General features: G+C 42.2%; 1 protein-coding gene across 4 annotated transcripts; it reads left to right on the top strand.

Moving 5' to 3' along the window:
• LOC106581222 (tsukushi) lies at positions 1-10,079 on the top strand. 4 transcript variants are annotated; one of them, XM_014163135.3, is made up of 2 exons: positions 1-324; positions 7,081-10,079. In XM_014163135.3, exons 1-2 carry the CDS (start codon positions 316-318, stop codon positions 8,134-8,136), a joined length of 1,065 nt encoding a protein of 354 aa, XP_014018610.1. In that variant the 5' UTR covers positions 1-315; the 3' UTR covers positions 8,137-10,079. The 4 variants fall into 4 exon arrangements, with proteins under 4 accessions (XP_014018610.1, XP_014018613.1, XP_014018612.1 ...); XM_014163138.3 differs by lacking the exon at positions 1-324 and adding an exon at positions 408-652; XM_014163137.2 differs by lacking the exon at positions 1-324 and adding an exon at positions 622-731.
• Positions 10,080-16,412: the final 6,333 nt, after the last annotated feature.

Raw genomic sequence — 16,412 nt, 5'->3', positions numbered from 1 at the left:
CATTTCGGTCGCCGAAGCAACCGTCTCGCCGCTAGAGTGCGCCTCTTTCGTGTCCGACTTCAAAGCCATACTGGCGGAAACCTATCTGGACTTCAGTGCTTTACGAAGAAGTCTGGGGAGCCTCGTCTCGACAAGTCAGGATAGATAGTTGCAGCACTGACAGTTAATATAAAACCGCAAGAAATCTCTAAATTGCCTGAACCGCACAATGATATTGGATTTACAAAAATGGGAGCGGAGGTTGAGTCAAGATTCCTTGGCGTGGTGAAGTAAACTGGTTTGTCCAGGAGAGCAACCAGTCTAAATTCCTATTTGATGGTAAAGGTATGTCTGAAATGCGTGAGCAAGTTAGAATAGTCCTTATTATCAACGGTATTTTAAACTTTTCTTTGGATTTCAAGGTTTTCAAGCCTTGGAACGACGGAGGTCAGATCATATTTCTGATTTCTCAGAAAAACTGCGCTCCTCTGATAGGCTATTAGGTGCAAATTGTACATACTAGTTAATTACACTTATAATCATATACTTAAAACCTTGAAGAATACTTATTCACAGGCCAAATGCGTAAAACTTAGTTGAGTGACGTGTTTCATGGAAATGTGACAAGTCGAGTGATAATTGACAGAAGGTGGCGGGACTTGGGAGTAGTCTGGTACGTATGAGATTTGATTCATTTCTCAGGTACCACACGGATGAGTTTGACGGTCTCAGAAAAGTAGGCAGGCTGCAAGGTAAGGCGAGGTTTGCCACGGCTACAGGAAATTTGATCTCCAGGGGCAAACGAAGTCAATTTGCTAGCCTTGTTTTACTCACTGAGGCCAGTTCATATTGCGCTTAAATACAATTTTTTTTTATTGAAAGGGGCGTTTAGGCAGCCTGTGTGGAAATGCATGTACAGGGCTTTGAGTCAGACTTTATTTAAAGAATGCAAGCAAGACATTGCCATGGCTTAATGATTATTACTTTTTGAAGAATTTACTCTAAATCTACGTTTTCATGACTCAAAATAGGTTTAATATTGAGATAATCGCATGCCATATCTATATAGTATGTTTTAAACTAAGTTATAGTCCACAGACGCTAGGACGCGATAGTCCGGTGTCCCATTGTGACATAGCTAGAGGGCTCAGAGACCACCATCCACGAGGGACTCACCCAATGCCACCCATGCACCATGCTGTGTATTCCTCAATACCAAATGAATGGAAAAGATAGTTTCAGATGGCGCCTATGAAATTAGTGTCTGAAATGATCAAATTTGTGCCCATCGTTTCCATTTATTTGGGATTGAGTCATTTAGCTGGATCTTCACAACAGATGGTGTGGAACTCATCTTGAGATAAGATCACTTTTGAAGTCTTGAAATGCTTTTTAAACTTTAACAACACTGACATTTGGCCTGTGCTATCAGTGCAATAGTTCAATCCTATTAATCATGGAAACTGAGGACTTGTTGTCCTGATGAGACTAGCCTATACTGTTTTCTGCACTACTTCAAGCTCACATTAAACCTGGCTCTTCTTAATGTCATGCATTAATTTGGCTTAAATGGATTAGCGCGCCCACACAATCTCTCCTAATTAAATTGTTTGTAGGCTTTGACTTTGGGATTTAGCTGGTAAAATGCACTCTTAGGGAAATAAAGGTGCTATCTAGAACCAAAAAGGGTTCTCCTATGGGGACAGACAAATAACCCTTTTGGAACCATTTTTTTCTGGGAGTGTACTCTCCATCACATGGAGAATCCTTCTGAACTGTGATAGACCTGCTGTCTGCTGTAGAGATCAGGTATGAGCAACATTGCAAAGGCCTACTTAGACCTATTCTAATGAGGCTCAAACCACCCTCAGATGCCAGGACATCAAATTACACTGGAAAATAGCCGAAAATGCAATAAAACATAATTCCCAGTTCCCACATAGCTTAGCATTACTCACATGTTGAACGTTAAAGAATACGGAAAGTATATGTTGTCTTTTTGAGGATATAAGCATGTTGAAAGACAAGATCCTAAAAGTGAGATGTGTTTGTGGCCTACAATTTCCCCTGAGGAGAGTTGAGGTGCGGACAGCCATAGTTGTCAAGTAATTATAGTGGGCTGATTGTAAGTCTGGGCTAACAGCCATTTACTGTTTGCTGTAATTTATTGGTGAAAGGATGAGAGGAACACCTGGTGTGGAGAAGTTCAATGTCCCCAGTAAAAGAGCAGCAGATGTATTCATGGACAACATACATGGACAATGAAGAGAGAGGGAAAATTCACTAGCTAGCACCAATGTAGTAGGCTAGACTTCTGAACTTAGCCACAGATGTCCACTGCATGGCTTTAGACTGCCCCCTCATATGTGTGCTAATAAAGCCAGTCACTCAAATAAAATTGTATTGGTCACATACACGTTTTTAGCAGATGTTATTGCGGGTGTAGCGAAATGCTTGTGCTTCTAGCTCCGACAGTGCAGCAATATCTACCAATTTCACAACATATACCCAATACAAACAAATCTAAGTAAGTTATGAAATGAAGAATATATACATATATGGACAAGCGATGTCATCGCGGCAGGGTGTAGTCCATGTCTGGGGAGTATGCAGGCTTGTAAACGTGGGATGGGAGGATGGCGGAGGATGATTCCCCGTTGAAGTAATTGTTTTTATTAAAATGGAAACAAATGAGTTGTAGAAGTTCATCTAGTATTGTGAAAACAAAACCTCATGAAAGATACATACCTTACCTTGGATTTGTGGTAAGCAGAAGCATAATACATCTATTGATCTTGTTTAATGGGGAAATACTCACTCACCGTCATTTGATATCTTCTACTTATTTTGGCTATCTGCCCTATCTTGTATGGTAGGGGGGACCCAGGCTTTGAGTCAACAAATCCAAAGAAAACACATTCTCTCTCTTTCACACACTGAGGACAGAGTGGCTCAACTGAAGATGGGGGAAACTGACCTATTTATACTGAACAAAAATGTAAGCGCAACATGTAAAATGTTGGTCTCGTGTCATGAGCTGGAACAAAAGATCCAAGAAATGTTCCATATGCACAAAAAGCTTATTTCTCTCAAATGTTGTGCACACATTTGTTTACATCACTGTTAGTGAGGATTTCTCCTTTGCCAAAATAATCCATCCACCTGACATGTGTGGCCTATCAAGAAGCTGGTTTGAGCATTGGGCCAGTAACCGAAAGGTTGCTGGATCGAATCCCCAAACTGACAAGGTAAAAATCTGTCATTCTGCCCCTGAACAAGGCAGTTAACCCACTGTTCCCCGGTAGACATTTACATTTAAGTCATTTAGCAGACGCTCTTATCCAGAGCGACTTACAAATTGGTGCATTCACCTTATGATATCCAGTGGAACCTTCATTGAACCTAGACCTTCATTGTAAAGAAGAATTTGTTCTTAACTGACTTGCCTAGTTAAACAAGGTTCAATTAAACAGCATGATCATTACACAGATGCACCTTGTGCTGGGGGCAATAAAAGGCAACTCTAAAATGTGCTGTTTTGTCACACAACACAATGCCACAGATGTCTCAAGTTTTGCGACTGTGCAATTGGCATTCTGACTGCAGGAATTTCCACCAGAGCTGTTGCCAGAGATTTGAATGTTCATTTCCTTACCGTAAGCCGCCTCCGTCATTTTAGAGAATTTGGCAGTACGTCCAACCGGCCTCACAACCGCAGACCACGTGTAACCCCGCCAGCCCAGGACCTCCACATCCGGCTTCTTCACCTGCGGGATCGTCTGAGACCATCCACCCGGACAGCTGATGAAACAGGAGTATTTCTGTCTGTAATAAAGCCCTTTTGTGGGGGAAAAACTCATTGTGATTGGCTGCGCCCCTGCCCAGTCATGTGAAATCCATAGATTAGGGCCTAATTCATTTATTTCAATTGACTGATTTCCTTATAAGAACTGTAACTTAGTAAAATCGTTTACATTATTGAATGTTGCGTTAATATTTTGGTTTAGTATATATGGAAATCCAAGATAGCTCTTTGCGGGATGATATTTTGCTATATTACTGAAATTCTGTACAAATTTGCCATTTTTAAAATGTATTTTTTAAACTTTTAGATTATTAGAATAAACTGACTCAACCGCCACACAACATGAACAGCTCCAGTTGAGTATATCAGTTTCTGGGCAGATTACCACATCAGTCTTCATGTTGAATCTAAAGTATTCCAGATTTCCTTTTTGATTATCCAACATCCCCTGTTACATAATAACCTTCTGTAGCCTTTGCAGGCCATCTACAATTAACATACCTGATAACTCTTAAAACCTTTTACTGCTGTAGGGTAAATCAGGGTCACACAGTGTTTCTTGGTAGTCTTAAACACATCTAATTTGAAGTAAAAGTATACACCTCTCACACATGGTTATAGTCTTTAAAAAAAGAAGACACCTGTACCATGTCAAATATAGTATGTATTCCATTTTGAGTTTGCATCCCAATATTACACTATATATACTGAACAAAAATATAAACGCAACATGCAACAATTTCAAACATTTGATTTTAGTTACAGTTCATATAAGGAAATCAGTTAATTGAAATATATTCATTAGGCCCTAGTCTATGGATTTCACATGACTGGTCACAGATACCTTATTAAAAAAAGGTAGGAGCATGGATCAGAAAACCAGTCAGTATCTGGTGTGACCACCATTTGCCTCATGCAGCACGACACATCTCCTTCACATAGAGTTGATCATGCTGTTGATTGTGGCCTGTGGAATGTTGACCCACTCTTCTTCAATGGCTATGCTGGAAATTGGCATGAACTGGAACACACTGTCGTACATGACGATCCAGAGCATCCCAAACATGCAGGCCATGGAATAACTGGGAAATGTTGTGTGGCTGGTTGGACGTATTGCAAAATTATCTAAAACCACTTTGGAGGAGGCTTATGGTAGAGAAATTAACATTCAATTATCTGGCAACAGTTCTGGTGGACATTCCTGCAGTCTGCATGCCAATTGCACACTCAACTTGAGACATCTGTGGCATTGTTGTATGACAAAACTGCACATTTGAGTGGCCTTTTGACCTCAGCACAAGGTGCACCTATGTAATGATCGTGCTGTTTAATCAGATTCTTGATATGCCACACCTGTCAGGTGGATGCATTATCTTGGCAAAGTAATAACCTTCCACCCATGAGGCCACGAGGGTAATTTGTCTGCACGAAAGCTTGATGTGATAACCTTCCACAGACTATACAGTAGCTAACCTTGGCCTACTGCACAAATTAATGATCAATCCTTCAATGGCTTTTCTGCTGGGTCATGCTTGGGTATACACCTCCTGACCAGTGAACGCTTATTCAGTTGTTATACAACTACACTTCTTAAAGCAGCAATGAGCCATTTAAACAATATCAAAGCGTTCTCCCCACCATTGTTTCGGTAAAAAGCAGTTGGGATGGGGCTAGAAAAATGTTACCACTCTCAAATTCAAAGACTAAGCTATAGATGTTAGGACAGACCATCCATGATATCAAAATGATAGTTTTATCCAGGTTTTTAGGCAATACAGTGTGTGTTTACATTTACTCTGTTTACAAACATTGGAGTAAAACAAGCTTATATTGTGGGTTCTGATGGGGTATGACAGTTGAACTAAGCTCATGAGGCATTTCTAAGTTATGTTCTTTTTAGTACTCAATGGGTACATATCATTAATTTCGAAGTAAAACTGCTGATTGCCTCTTTAACCTTTGCCCAATTTCCATGTGTTGCGTGTGGGTACTCTGTGCTTTGCTCATTATGGCAGTGTTGCTGCCAAGTGCACTAATAGGTTTAGGAGCAGATCATTTACCTCCACAAAGGACGCTGGTTAGGTGGGTTCGGGAACAAAAGTCCTGTGAACCACCAGCCTTCTTCTCAGTCAGATATCTAGTGCTGTGGAGTGAACAGGAAACTAGCGACAACAACAGAAAATAGAGGTATGAAGTGCATGTTCTGTTTTAGTTATTGCTTGGTTATTATACTTATTTAAATGTTTTCATGGTTAACGGTTTTGTCTGACATTCCATTGTTATTTGTGATACGGTAGTCATCAATGTGTGCCATTTGACACACAGTACTTAAGCTGTAAATGTGAACTTTCTAATGAGTAGCTACTGGTGTCAGACATCTTAATACACAACTGTCTGCTTGGAGGAGACTGACTCTCCTAAAGTCACATTTCCTTCTTCCCAATGTAAGCACACTTAGAGATATGAGACAGATATTATAAGGACCTTGAGTGATGATGTCTCCGTTTTGCATCCTCACAACCATGAATAGTTTGTATTGTAAACTAAGAAAAATAAGTGGGAATGAGCTCTTTGATCAAGAAAATGAGGTCAAATCCATTGGGAGCCCAAAGAAAAGAGAAATTAGGGCTGTTGGTGTGTGTTGCAAGGAAAGCTTGAAGTGTTTCCGGTAACAGGTGGCATTTTGAAAGGAAAAACTCTACATTTGAATTCTAAAACTACATTTACTGTCTGTTCCGAGAGTAATCTTTGTTACGTTGTTCAGTGAAGTGGCGTGAGGGAAGGAATACTGCTAACGTGTCTGCTAAATAAAAAGGAAATGACTCGCTTATGGCCATTACCGCATTTGTCATATTTATTTTGTATTTAATGTGTATGTAGAGATTATATTTATGCATGATGTGTTTAACGCTAGCTCTATGTATTTATATCCTTAATGTATCCCTGTAATGGAGTGCATATCATTGTGACTCAGAGATTTTCTACTCTCTGTAGTGTCTATGGAGCCCCAATCTCCTCTAGTTTATCAGGATGTTGCTCTGTTCACTGGATGATGCAAAGTGCTGTTAATCACACATGTACTGTATTTGTTTCTTTTGGGTCACTGAGAATAATATCCAATTAGCTGTTCCTTTTAATTTGAAAGAATGGAAGACATTAGATTACTAGTCACGTATTCCATGTATCTCTCCTACCTTTTCTCAGATATCTGCTAGTCACTACAATATATCATTTGTTTATAGCCCAAACATACATTAGAAGTAACATCTTTTGTTTTGTATTTGTGTCCCCTTCAGAACATGATGGCGTTCCTCCTGTGTGTTAGTCTGTGGATGCTCCTGGCTGTTCACTGCCAGGCTGGAGCTGTGAAGAACTGTCACCCAAGCTGCCACTGTGAGGTGGAGAGCTTTGGCTTGTTCGACAGCTTCAGCCTGACCAGGGTGGATTGCAGGGGAGTGGGCACCAGCCCCATCCCCATCCCCCTGGACACTGCCCACCTGGACTTGTCCTCCAACTCCATGTCCCTGCTGACCGACACTATGCTCTCTGGACCTGGCTATACCACGTTGGTCAGCCTGGACCTCAGCAACAACCGCATCTCCATGGTCAGCCCCAAGGCCCTGTCCAGGCTGCGCTACCTGGAATCTCTGGACCTCAGCCACAACTCCCTGGAGGTCCTGGATGAGGGCTGCTTCTCTGGCCTTCCTCTGGCTGAGGTGGACCTCAGCCACAACCACTTCCGGGAGTTTGACCTGGACATGTTCATCACTAAAGGTCACGGAGAGCCAATCAACGTGGATCTGTCCCACAACCGGCTGACGGTGGTCTCCAGGAGTTCCTCTAGGAGCCCCTTGCTACATGTCCAGAACCTGACTCTAGCAGCCAATCAGCTGAGGGCCGTGCCCAAGCTAAAAGGCATCCCGTTGAGGGATCTAAGCCTGGATGTGAACATTATCTCGCGCATTGAGGAGGGGGCCTTTGAGGACCTCAAGGACCTGGTTCACCTATCCCTCAGTGCGCTTCCTGAGCTCTCTGACATCCAGCCTAACAGCTTCAGAGGCCTTCAGAGCCTTCAGGTCTTGGACCTGTCCAACAACGCCAAGCTAAAGACACTGAGCCCAGCTGTGTTCAGTGGACTTGTGTCTCTACAGGAGCTCAATCTGTCCAACTCTGGAGTAACGTCATTGCCAAATAACATGCTAAGTCACTTGCCAAGCATCAAGAGTATTACCCTGGGCCAGAATATCCATTGTTGGAGGGCTCAAAAGCAGGGCCAGTTTCACAGGCAGCTTGGACAGGAACAGAAACATGACGAGGTGCTAACCTGTGATGTTAAAGGCATTGTGTCGTGATTGTGTTGGGATTGTTGCCTTCGGTATGGACATCTAACTAGCACATTAGTGCTAAAACTGTGCCTTATATCACTATATGCAAAGAACAATTTTTGTTATTGCTGCCAAACATGATAATTACTATTTGAACAGTTTTGTTTAAATTAAATTTGTGTTTTGCTTTTATTCCAAAGGCCTGAGGTATTTATTTCAAACCACTGTTGATACACTGTCATGTCATGCTTGTTATGCATAAATCATGTATTTAAATTACAGTAACAAGCTAGCAATAGCATTGATGGATATTATCTTCAAACCATTTAGCTTTTCCTCTTCCAATTTTGAAGGAGATTTTAGGATCTGGAACTAAAAAAGATACCTCAGCCACTAGGAAACATATTATGTTCCATAACAATCATCAGTATACACATTACTGTGCAAGGACCACTCTTATGTCAGACCAAAAGGTTAACATCTTATGTAGAGTATGTAGTTATGTATGTCTAGCATAGGAGGCTGGTGGGAGGAGCTATAGGAGGACAGGCTCATTGTAATGTCTGGAGTTGAAAATATGGAATGTTATCAAACATGTTCCATTCTAGCCATTACAATGAGCCTGTCCTCCTATAGCTCCTCCCACCAGCCTCCTCAGATGTCTAGTTATCATTTCAATCAGATATTATTGTGGACAAATTCTCCTGCTATCTTCCTCAGTCATGTTTACATGGCCTAAGACCTGGAAGCCAACATTGCGTGTTCTGTTTCAAAGAGCTGTTACACAACTGGTTGAAATGTGATCTGAACAAATCAATGCAGAAACAAATTCTTGAACGTCACCTAGGGGATTTTCGCTGCTCTGTTATTGAATCAGTTTCCCATGACAGTGACCATTTATTTCAAAACATAAAATTGGCTCCAGGCAGTTTATTAGACACAGACATGTTTCGTCCTGTATTTTCTTATCTCTTCTGACAGAGAAGTGTGTTTTAACTGAAACAATATACGTGATGTATTTGATGCATTGTATTATTCACCCTACTTTGAAATGTTATAAATGTCGCAGCTTTTCTACAGCATCAACTTTGGATCTACATTGGCCAAAATCCTTCAGATATTCTGTGCAACAACAACTGCATGTTTGAACACCTGCCTTGGTTGCTATTCCTGTGGTATAATATGGACCGAAAGAGACATAACTGCACTTGAACTGTTTTGAATGTTAAACATCTGCGTAAAGATGTTTTATATTTCTTTATCAATAGTGTATACACTTAGTGTACAAAACATTAAGAACACCTTCCTAATATTGAGTTGCACCCCTGAGAACAGCCTCAATTTGTTGGGTCATGGACTCTACAAGGTGTCCAAAGCGTTCCCCAGGGGTGATGGCCCATGTTGACTCCAATGCTTCCCATGGTTGTCAAGTTGGCTCAATGTCCTTTGGGTGGTGAACCATTCTGATACACATGGGAAACTGTTGAGCGTGAAAAACCCAGAAGCATTGCAGTTCTTGACACAAGCCGGTGTGCCTGGAACCTACTACCATACCCTGTTCAAAGGCACTTAAATATTTTTTTCATTCCCATTCACCCTCTAAATGGCACATGTACACAATCCATGTCTCAAGGCTTAAAAATCCTTCTTTAACCTGTCTCCTTCCCTTCATCTACACTGATTTGAAGTGGATTTAACAAGTGACATCAATAAGGGGATCATAGCTTTCACCTGGTCAGTCTGTCATGGAAAGAGCAGGTGTTCTTAATGTTTTGTACATTCGGTGTATAACTTTGTATAGATGTAAAATAGATGGATTATTCTACACATCTGTGTACTTTACATAAATGTATTAACTTTTAATTATTTGTAACTTTGTTTACTACCCTGTCCCCAACAGCCTGTGGCATTCCACAATTGCTAGGTGTGTCTGTATATGAAAACATATAAATTGTTTGGGTTTCAACGCATACCCCACTGTTGTCATTCCAAAAGGGTTTCACAATTTCACAGAATTCCCTGTATTTCATAGAGCTGCATTCATGTGATTTCATTTTGTCTGCTGTACTGACTCACAGGGTGTGTCCTGTAACAATAGCACTTACGTCTTCCTCAGTGCCTAGCGCAGAACTATATTTACTTTCACATGCCGCCTAACATCCTTCCTTTATTTACTTGAAACTCCCCCTGTAAACACACACACACTAGTGGTTTCGAGAGGTCCTTAAACAGAAGCAGTCAGAGACACTAGTTCCAGGCAGGGAACCATAATACTGTGGACTGATGTATGAAGTCTGTGAGAAGGGGAGAGGGAAAGGAGGAGAGCGGCCTGACTTTGTGTAATGGCGGCTGGCTGTAACTCCACAGATCTCTGTGCTCTGAGAGTGTTCCATTGTGTGCTCCTCCTTAAAGACACAGAGAGCTTTCAGCTATCCCCTCAGCTCCTTGCAGTGGTTGCCAAAGCACAGTCCTTTGGCACACGGGTCTCTTCGAATTTCAAAGACTGATCAAAAAAAGAAGTTTGACTCCACAAAAGAAGGTTTACTCCAGATTACATCTCCTATATTACAACATCCTGCTCTGGAAAAGTACGGCTTTGTAGGAAAAGCTGGCTATGATTTTGCTTCAGTTTATACTGTTTTAGATATATTTTTGCCAACCAAGGAGAGAGCGAGAAGAGCAAATGTGATTTTCTGAGAGTTTGGCCCTCTGCGGATGGCCCCATTTTAGTAAACCAGTTCCAGATGTCTGGGCCATTTGTCCATCTCCTGGAGTGCAGGAATTTGGAGGCGGGGTGGTTGGAGGGCTGTCAATCACAGCTACCTCCCTCAGGTCAGCCTGCCAGGATCAACCTGAACGGTGTTAAATTACAAAAAACATTTGCAATCCAAATACAACTAATCAGCTTAGCATAAATGAGTCATAAGAGAGTCACAAAGGAGTCTTGAACTTTTCTTTACCATTTCTTTACCTTTGTAATCCAGTGACTCAATCTGCTGAGTACCTTGGTTGTTACTTTATCTTTGGTTTTGAAATACAATGATACCCACATGTCTCTCCAGGGCAATATAAAAGGTTCAGGTATATGAGGGGTCATGACACTCAGAGCTACTGTATCAGGGTAGCCCAATAGAGCACAGATCAGTGAGCCAAACGCTCAACTCTCCTGAGGTGTTTTAATGCAGCAATGCTTTTCTTACTGAACCCTCTGGAGACATGTTCAACATCCCCAGGGCACTTCATAATGGATAATAAAATATAAGATACACACACACACAGCTGGCCATTTGCTCCATGCATTATGGATTCACTGGCTGAGAAAAATCAATGCTTCCCAGTAAATGTGAAGATTTTCATTACACTTTCTATGACAATGTGTCTTCATCTGACAAATAGAGTAACATAATGTGGAATTCACAGAAAATGATCATACTGTAACCTGGATGTCTAAGAGTGGTTGCTAAGTAGCTATCTGCTACAGTAGCTATCTGCATACATGCAATATATCGTATTGGCATTTGTAATGCACTGAACTAATGTCATGTTTTGGCAAAATATATTTTAAAGTCCACAGCAGCACCCTTACCAATAGCCCAGTTATCTACAGAATCTCTTTGCCTCTGGATATGGCTTGATTATAACGCTTTTATTTTTTTAATTTAACCTTTATTTAGCTGGGCAAGTCAGTTAAAAACAAATTCTTATTTACAATGACGGCCAAACCCGGACGACGCTGGGCCAATTGTCCGCCGCCCTATGGGACTCCCAATCACGGCCGGATGAGGATTTTGACTGGCCGGTCACCTGAGAGTAGGAAGTTATACATCTATTGCCAACAAGAGAGGGGACTCCTTAAAAATACGCCACTTCGATACAGCTACAACTGGAAGTGACTTTTCCTAGCAGGTTAGTAGAGCATTTTCGCTAAACCTTTTCATAACCTTAAAAGAGGTTAACCTAATTCTCCTAACCTGCTGCGAAAAAGTGACTTCTGGTGGTAGCTGTATCGAAGTGGCGTGTTTTTAGGGAATCCCAGCAAGAGAGACAGAGAAGCATTCCACAAAGATGGTGGATAACTCAGGCTGTTTACCATTGAAAGAAAATTGTCACAATTCTGGTCTGCTTAAGGGATGGCTCTCCCATAGGCACCAATGCATTAGCAGCTGGGTCTGGTCTGCTTAGTTCATTGACTGTATACGAACCAGAAAAAAAAGCTGTGATTGAGATCTCGCTTCCTCTTCTGTCTCTAATGTCATGTGAATAGGAAATGTGATGATGTTAAACCCACGGGTAGATCAGATCCAAGGAGCTGGCCTATTAATAATCACACATGAAGTGCCTTCTTTGTTCCGCTTTAGCCCATGTGTTGATGGATGACCCACTTTTTGAATCTCTTAGCCCTACTACAATGACACATACAGTACAGTAGAAGAAGAAACTACAAGAATACATTTGCCCTTTTACGGTTGCCTCTGCTGGAGTTGAAAATTGGGGGCATGTAAGCCATGAAGGGTTGTTTTCTGTTTCCAGTGAGAGAGCTAAAGTGATACGATCAGAAACACAATCAGCCATCTCAAGGCTTCAGACATGACTCTAAACAGTCAGTAAATGACCCACTGTAGCAGGTCATGTGGGGAAATTGGTTACACTGCCCTATTTCATGTAGGATTGTTTATCACCTTTTGCACAATAATACAGCTAAAACAAGGGAGGGAAGGCTAAAAACAGGAGGGAAGGTAAAATAGAGGGGAGGAGGATTGGCAAACAAGCTGCAAAAGCCTTATTCTCACGGACTGTGGGAATGATACCGCACCCGAGCAGGTGTGTGCACATCTCCATCTACCTCTGACCTGCTCATAAGGCTTTTATAGGGTAAGGGTTCTTATTATCCTTATTGGTTATTTGGGTTGATTGAAATAGGCCACGGGCTCCTGTGCCACAGTGGTTTGGCTCTGAGATGTAATTACTACAAACGGAGGGAGCTTTTGGGGTGTGCAATTAGTTCAGGCATGCAAGACCAGGATGTCTTTATTAACTTCTCCACGCTCGCTTGAACCGCTATCAGACAGATGCAATCTGACCTTAAAACGGACAGATCCTCTAGAGCAGAGAGTTATTGAAGCAGCTAATTCATTTAGCTCACATAGCTTATTGCTTCATGGTTCTCTGTAAACTGCAGGATTTGTATGGCCTTAGAGGATTGCCGCAGTTCAAGGGAAAAGGATATTTCTTTCCTCATAAAGCTGGGGTTTGTTTAGACAGCACAGGCCAACCTGATATTGTTTGCTGCCTGGCGGGAAACAGTGGGTGAATGAACACAATGTTTAGGGCTTCTATGCAGGGCAACAATGGGAGCTGACACACTATGTTACGGGTTGTGAGGACGTGCCATTGTCATGTCAGACAACTACAACAGACTTACTGGACTTGTGTGTTTTGCTTTTTGGTGTTAATTTCTGTGACATTAGATACAATCGAGGCTCTGGTATCCAGTCATCAGTTTACAGTTTAGCAGACACACTTCTCCAGAGCGACTTACAGGAACAATCATTATTAAGTGCCTTGCTCAAGGGCACATCAACAGATTTTTCACCTAGTCGGCTTGGGGATTCAAACCAGCGACCTTTCGGTTACTGGCCCATCGCTCCTAACCGCTGGGCTACCTGCCGCTACATGTACATTATGTTGATCATATTTTATCCCAAAATCAAATTGGCTGGAGACCAGTGCTGCATGTTGGAATGCAGCTCACATTGTTAGATACCTCCAATCCAATCCAATTTTTGTTATTTGTTTTGTATGGCCTTTATACATAGTTTTGCATAAGAGTACGCGGATGAGAATTAGCCTTCCAAATTCTTAGCCAAAGGCCAAAGACCAGTTCACAGGGATTTCAACCACAAATCCCCATGCCAGACACTTCCTTTGTATATTTAAAACTTGATTTTCCATTATAGTAAAAGTACTACAATAACTATTGTACACTAGCCTATGAAGATCCCTTTGATTTGAGTAACTGAGCCAATGAGACACCACTTTGTTAACATTCTGTTCAGGATCATCTCTGATTGATGTGTCTGCGGCGAACATGCAAAGAACGTCAAAGAATGTGTCTTTGAGAGTTTTTAGCCAGCGATTCTCCCTTCACTGAAGGTTTTCTTTATCAACATGAAAGCAGAGTCACTATCCGCAGCAAGCCTTCAAACTGGGATGAACAAACAGGCTGGTATGTAGACTGTTTGAGTATGGTTACCAACCTGTTCTGACCTACTGTTCACTAAACAAAACTTTAAAGAAGTGAATTTCTAAAGAAACAAATTCATGCAGGATGTTACCATTTGCAAGACGATGGCAGTAGTGTTATGACTTTGAACATAGGCAAAGTGGCAAATTAGAATGTTCCTCATGACACTATGAGTTTGTTACACAGGTCACTCATTACTGCCTGTGATCAAATAATAATGTATTTATGCATGATAAAGCAGAACTGATAATGCTAAGGTATTAAAATAATCCACTTTGCCTCTGTGAATGAGATGTCTGTAATACTCTCTTAAGTTCAAGTCAAAAGTCAAAGCCCTATTTTGGGGAAAGAAATGTCATGTACAACTCACAATGTCTCTTTTCTGGGTCTTCTCTATGGGTCTTATTCAGGAACAGCGTTTAAAATTGCTGTTAGAATTTCCTTCCAACTGGCTTCAGAGAGCATGACCTGTCCAGCTGGCTGGGCTGGGCCTGATGGGAAAGAGAGCTATTGGCTCTGTCAGCATCATATTAGAATGAACTGTTCATTGACTACAGCTCAGTGTTCAACACCATAGTGCCCATAAAGCTCATCACTAAGCTAAGGACCCTGGAACTAAACACCTCCCTCTGCAACTGGATCCTGGACTTCCTGGCGGGCCGCCCCCAGGTGGTAAGGGTAGGGAACAACACATATGCCACGCTGATCCTTAACACTGGGGCCCCTCAGGGATGTGTGCTTAGTCCCCTCCTGTACTCCCTGTTCACCCACGACTGCGTGGCCAAGCACGGCTCCAACACCATCATTAAGTTTGCTGACAACACAACAGTGGTAGGACTGATCACTGACAACAACCTCTCTCTCAACGTGATCAAGACAAAGGAGCCGACAGTGGACTACTGGAAAAGGAGGGCTGAACAGGCCCACCATTAACATCAATGGGACTGAAGTGGAGCGGATCGAGAGTTTCAAGTTCCTTGGTGTCCACATCACCAACAAACTATCACGGTCCAAACACATCAAGACAGTTGTGAAGAGGGCACGACAGCACCTTTTCTCCCTCAGGAGATTGGACATGGGTCTCCAGATCCTCAAAAAGTTATACAGCTGCACCAAGAGCATCCTGACCGGTTGAATTACAGCTTGGTATGGCAACTGCTCAGCATCTGACCGTAAGGCGCTACAGAGGGTAGTGCATATGGCCCAGTACATCACTGGGGCCAAGCTTCCTGCCATCCAGGACCTATATACTAGGCGGTGTCAGAGGAAGGCCCAAAAAATTGTAAAAAGACTCCAGTCCCCCAAGTCCTAGACTGTTCTCTCTGCTAGCGCACGGCAAGCGGTACCGGAGTGCCAAGTCTAGGACCAAAAGGTTCCTTAACAGCTTCTACCCCCAAGCCATAAGACTTCTGAACAACTAATCCAATGGCCAACCGGACAATCAACATTGACATTACTTTACAAATTATCTCGACTATCCTGTACCCCCGCACACTGACTCAGTACCATTTAAAAAAAATAAAACATTTGTCACGATGGAGCCGGAGGGAAGGGCTGCCGTCTTATCGGCTCTCACCCAACCATGCTATTTTGTTTGTTTTTTCGCATTGTTCGTCTCTTATGACCGAAAAGAGCTTCACGACATCAGAACTCCGATTGCTCACCTCAAACTGGACGAAGAGTTCTTCTTCAATGAGTCGGACGGGAGGGATATACTACTACAGACACCCGACCAGGCCCAGATCCCCGTGATTTGCTGGAGATTTTGTGGAAAAAGATCGATTAACAACTGCAATATCGTATGTTTCACCGAGTCGGGGCAGAACGACGACATTAAGAACATACAGCTGGCGGGTTATACACTCCATCGGCAGGACAGAACAGCAGCCTCTGGTAAGACACGGGGCTGGGGCCTATGCATATATGTGAACAACAGCTGGTGCATGATATCTAAGGAAGTCTCTGGGTTTTGCTCGCCTGATGTAGAATATCTCACGATAAGCTGTTGACCACACTATCTACCTAGAGTTTTCATCTGTATTTTTCATAGCTGTTTACA

Source organism: Salmo salar, chromosome 20, assembly GCF_965601325.2.
Source record: "Salmo salar chromosome 20, fSalSal1, whole genome shotgun sequence".
NCBI classification, from domain to species: Eukaryota; Metazoa; Chordata; class Actinopteri; order Salmoniformes; family Salmonidae; genus Salmo; species Salmo salar.
Note: the sequence above shows the minus strand (reverse complement) of the source record. Positions and strands in the feature narration are given on the sequence as shown.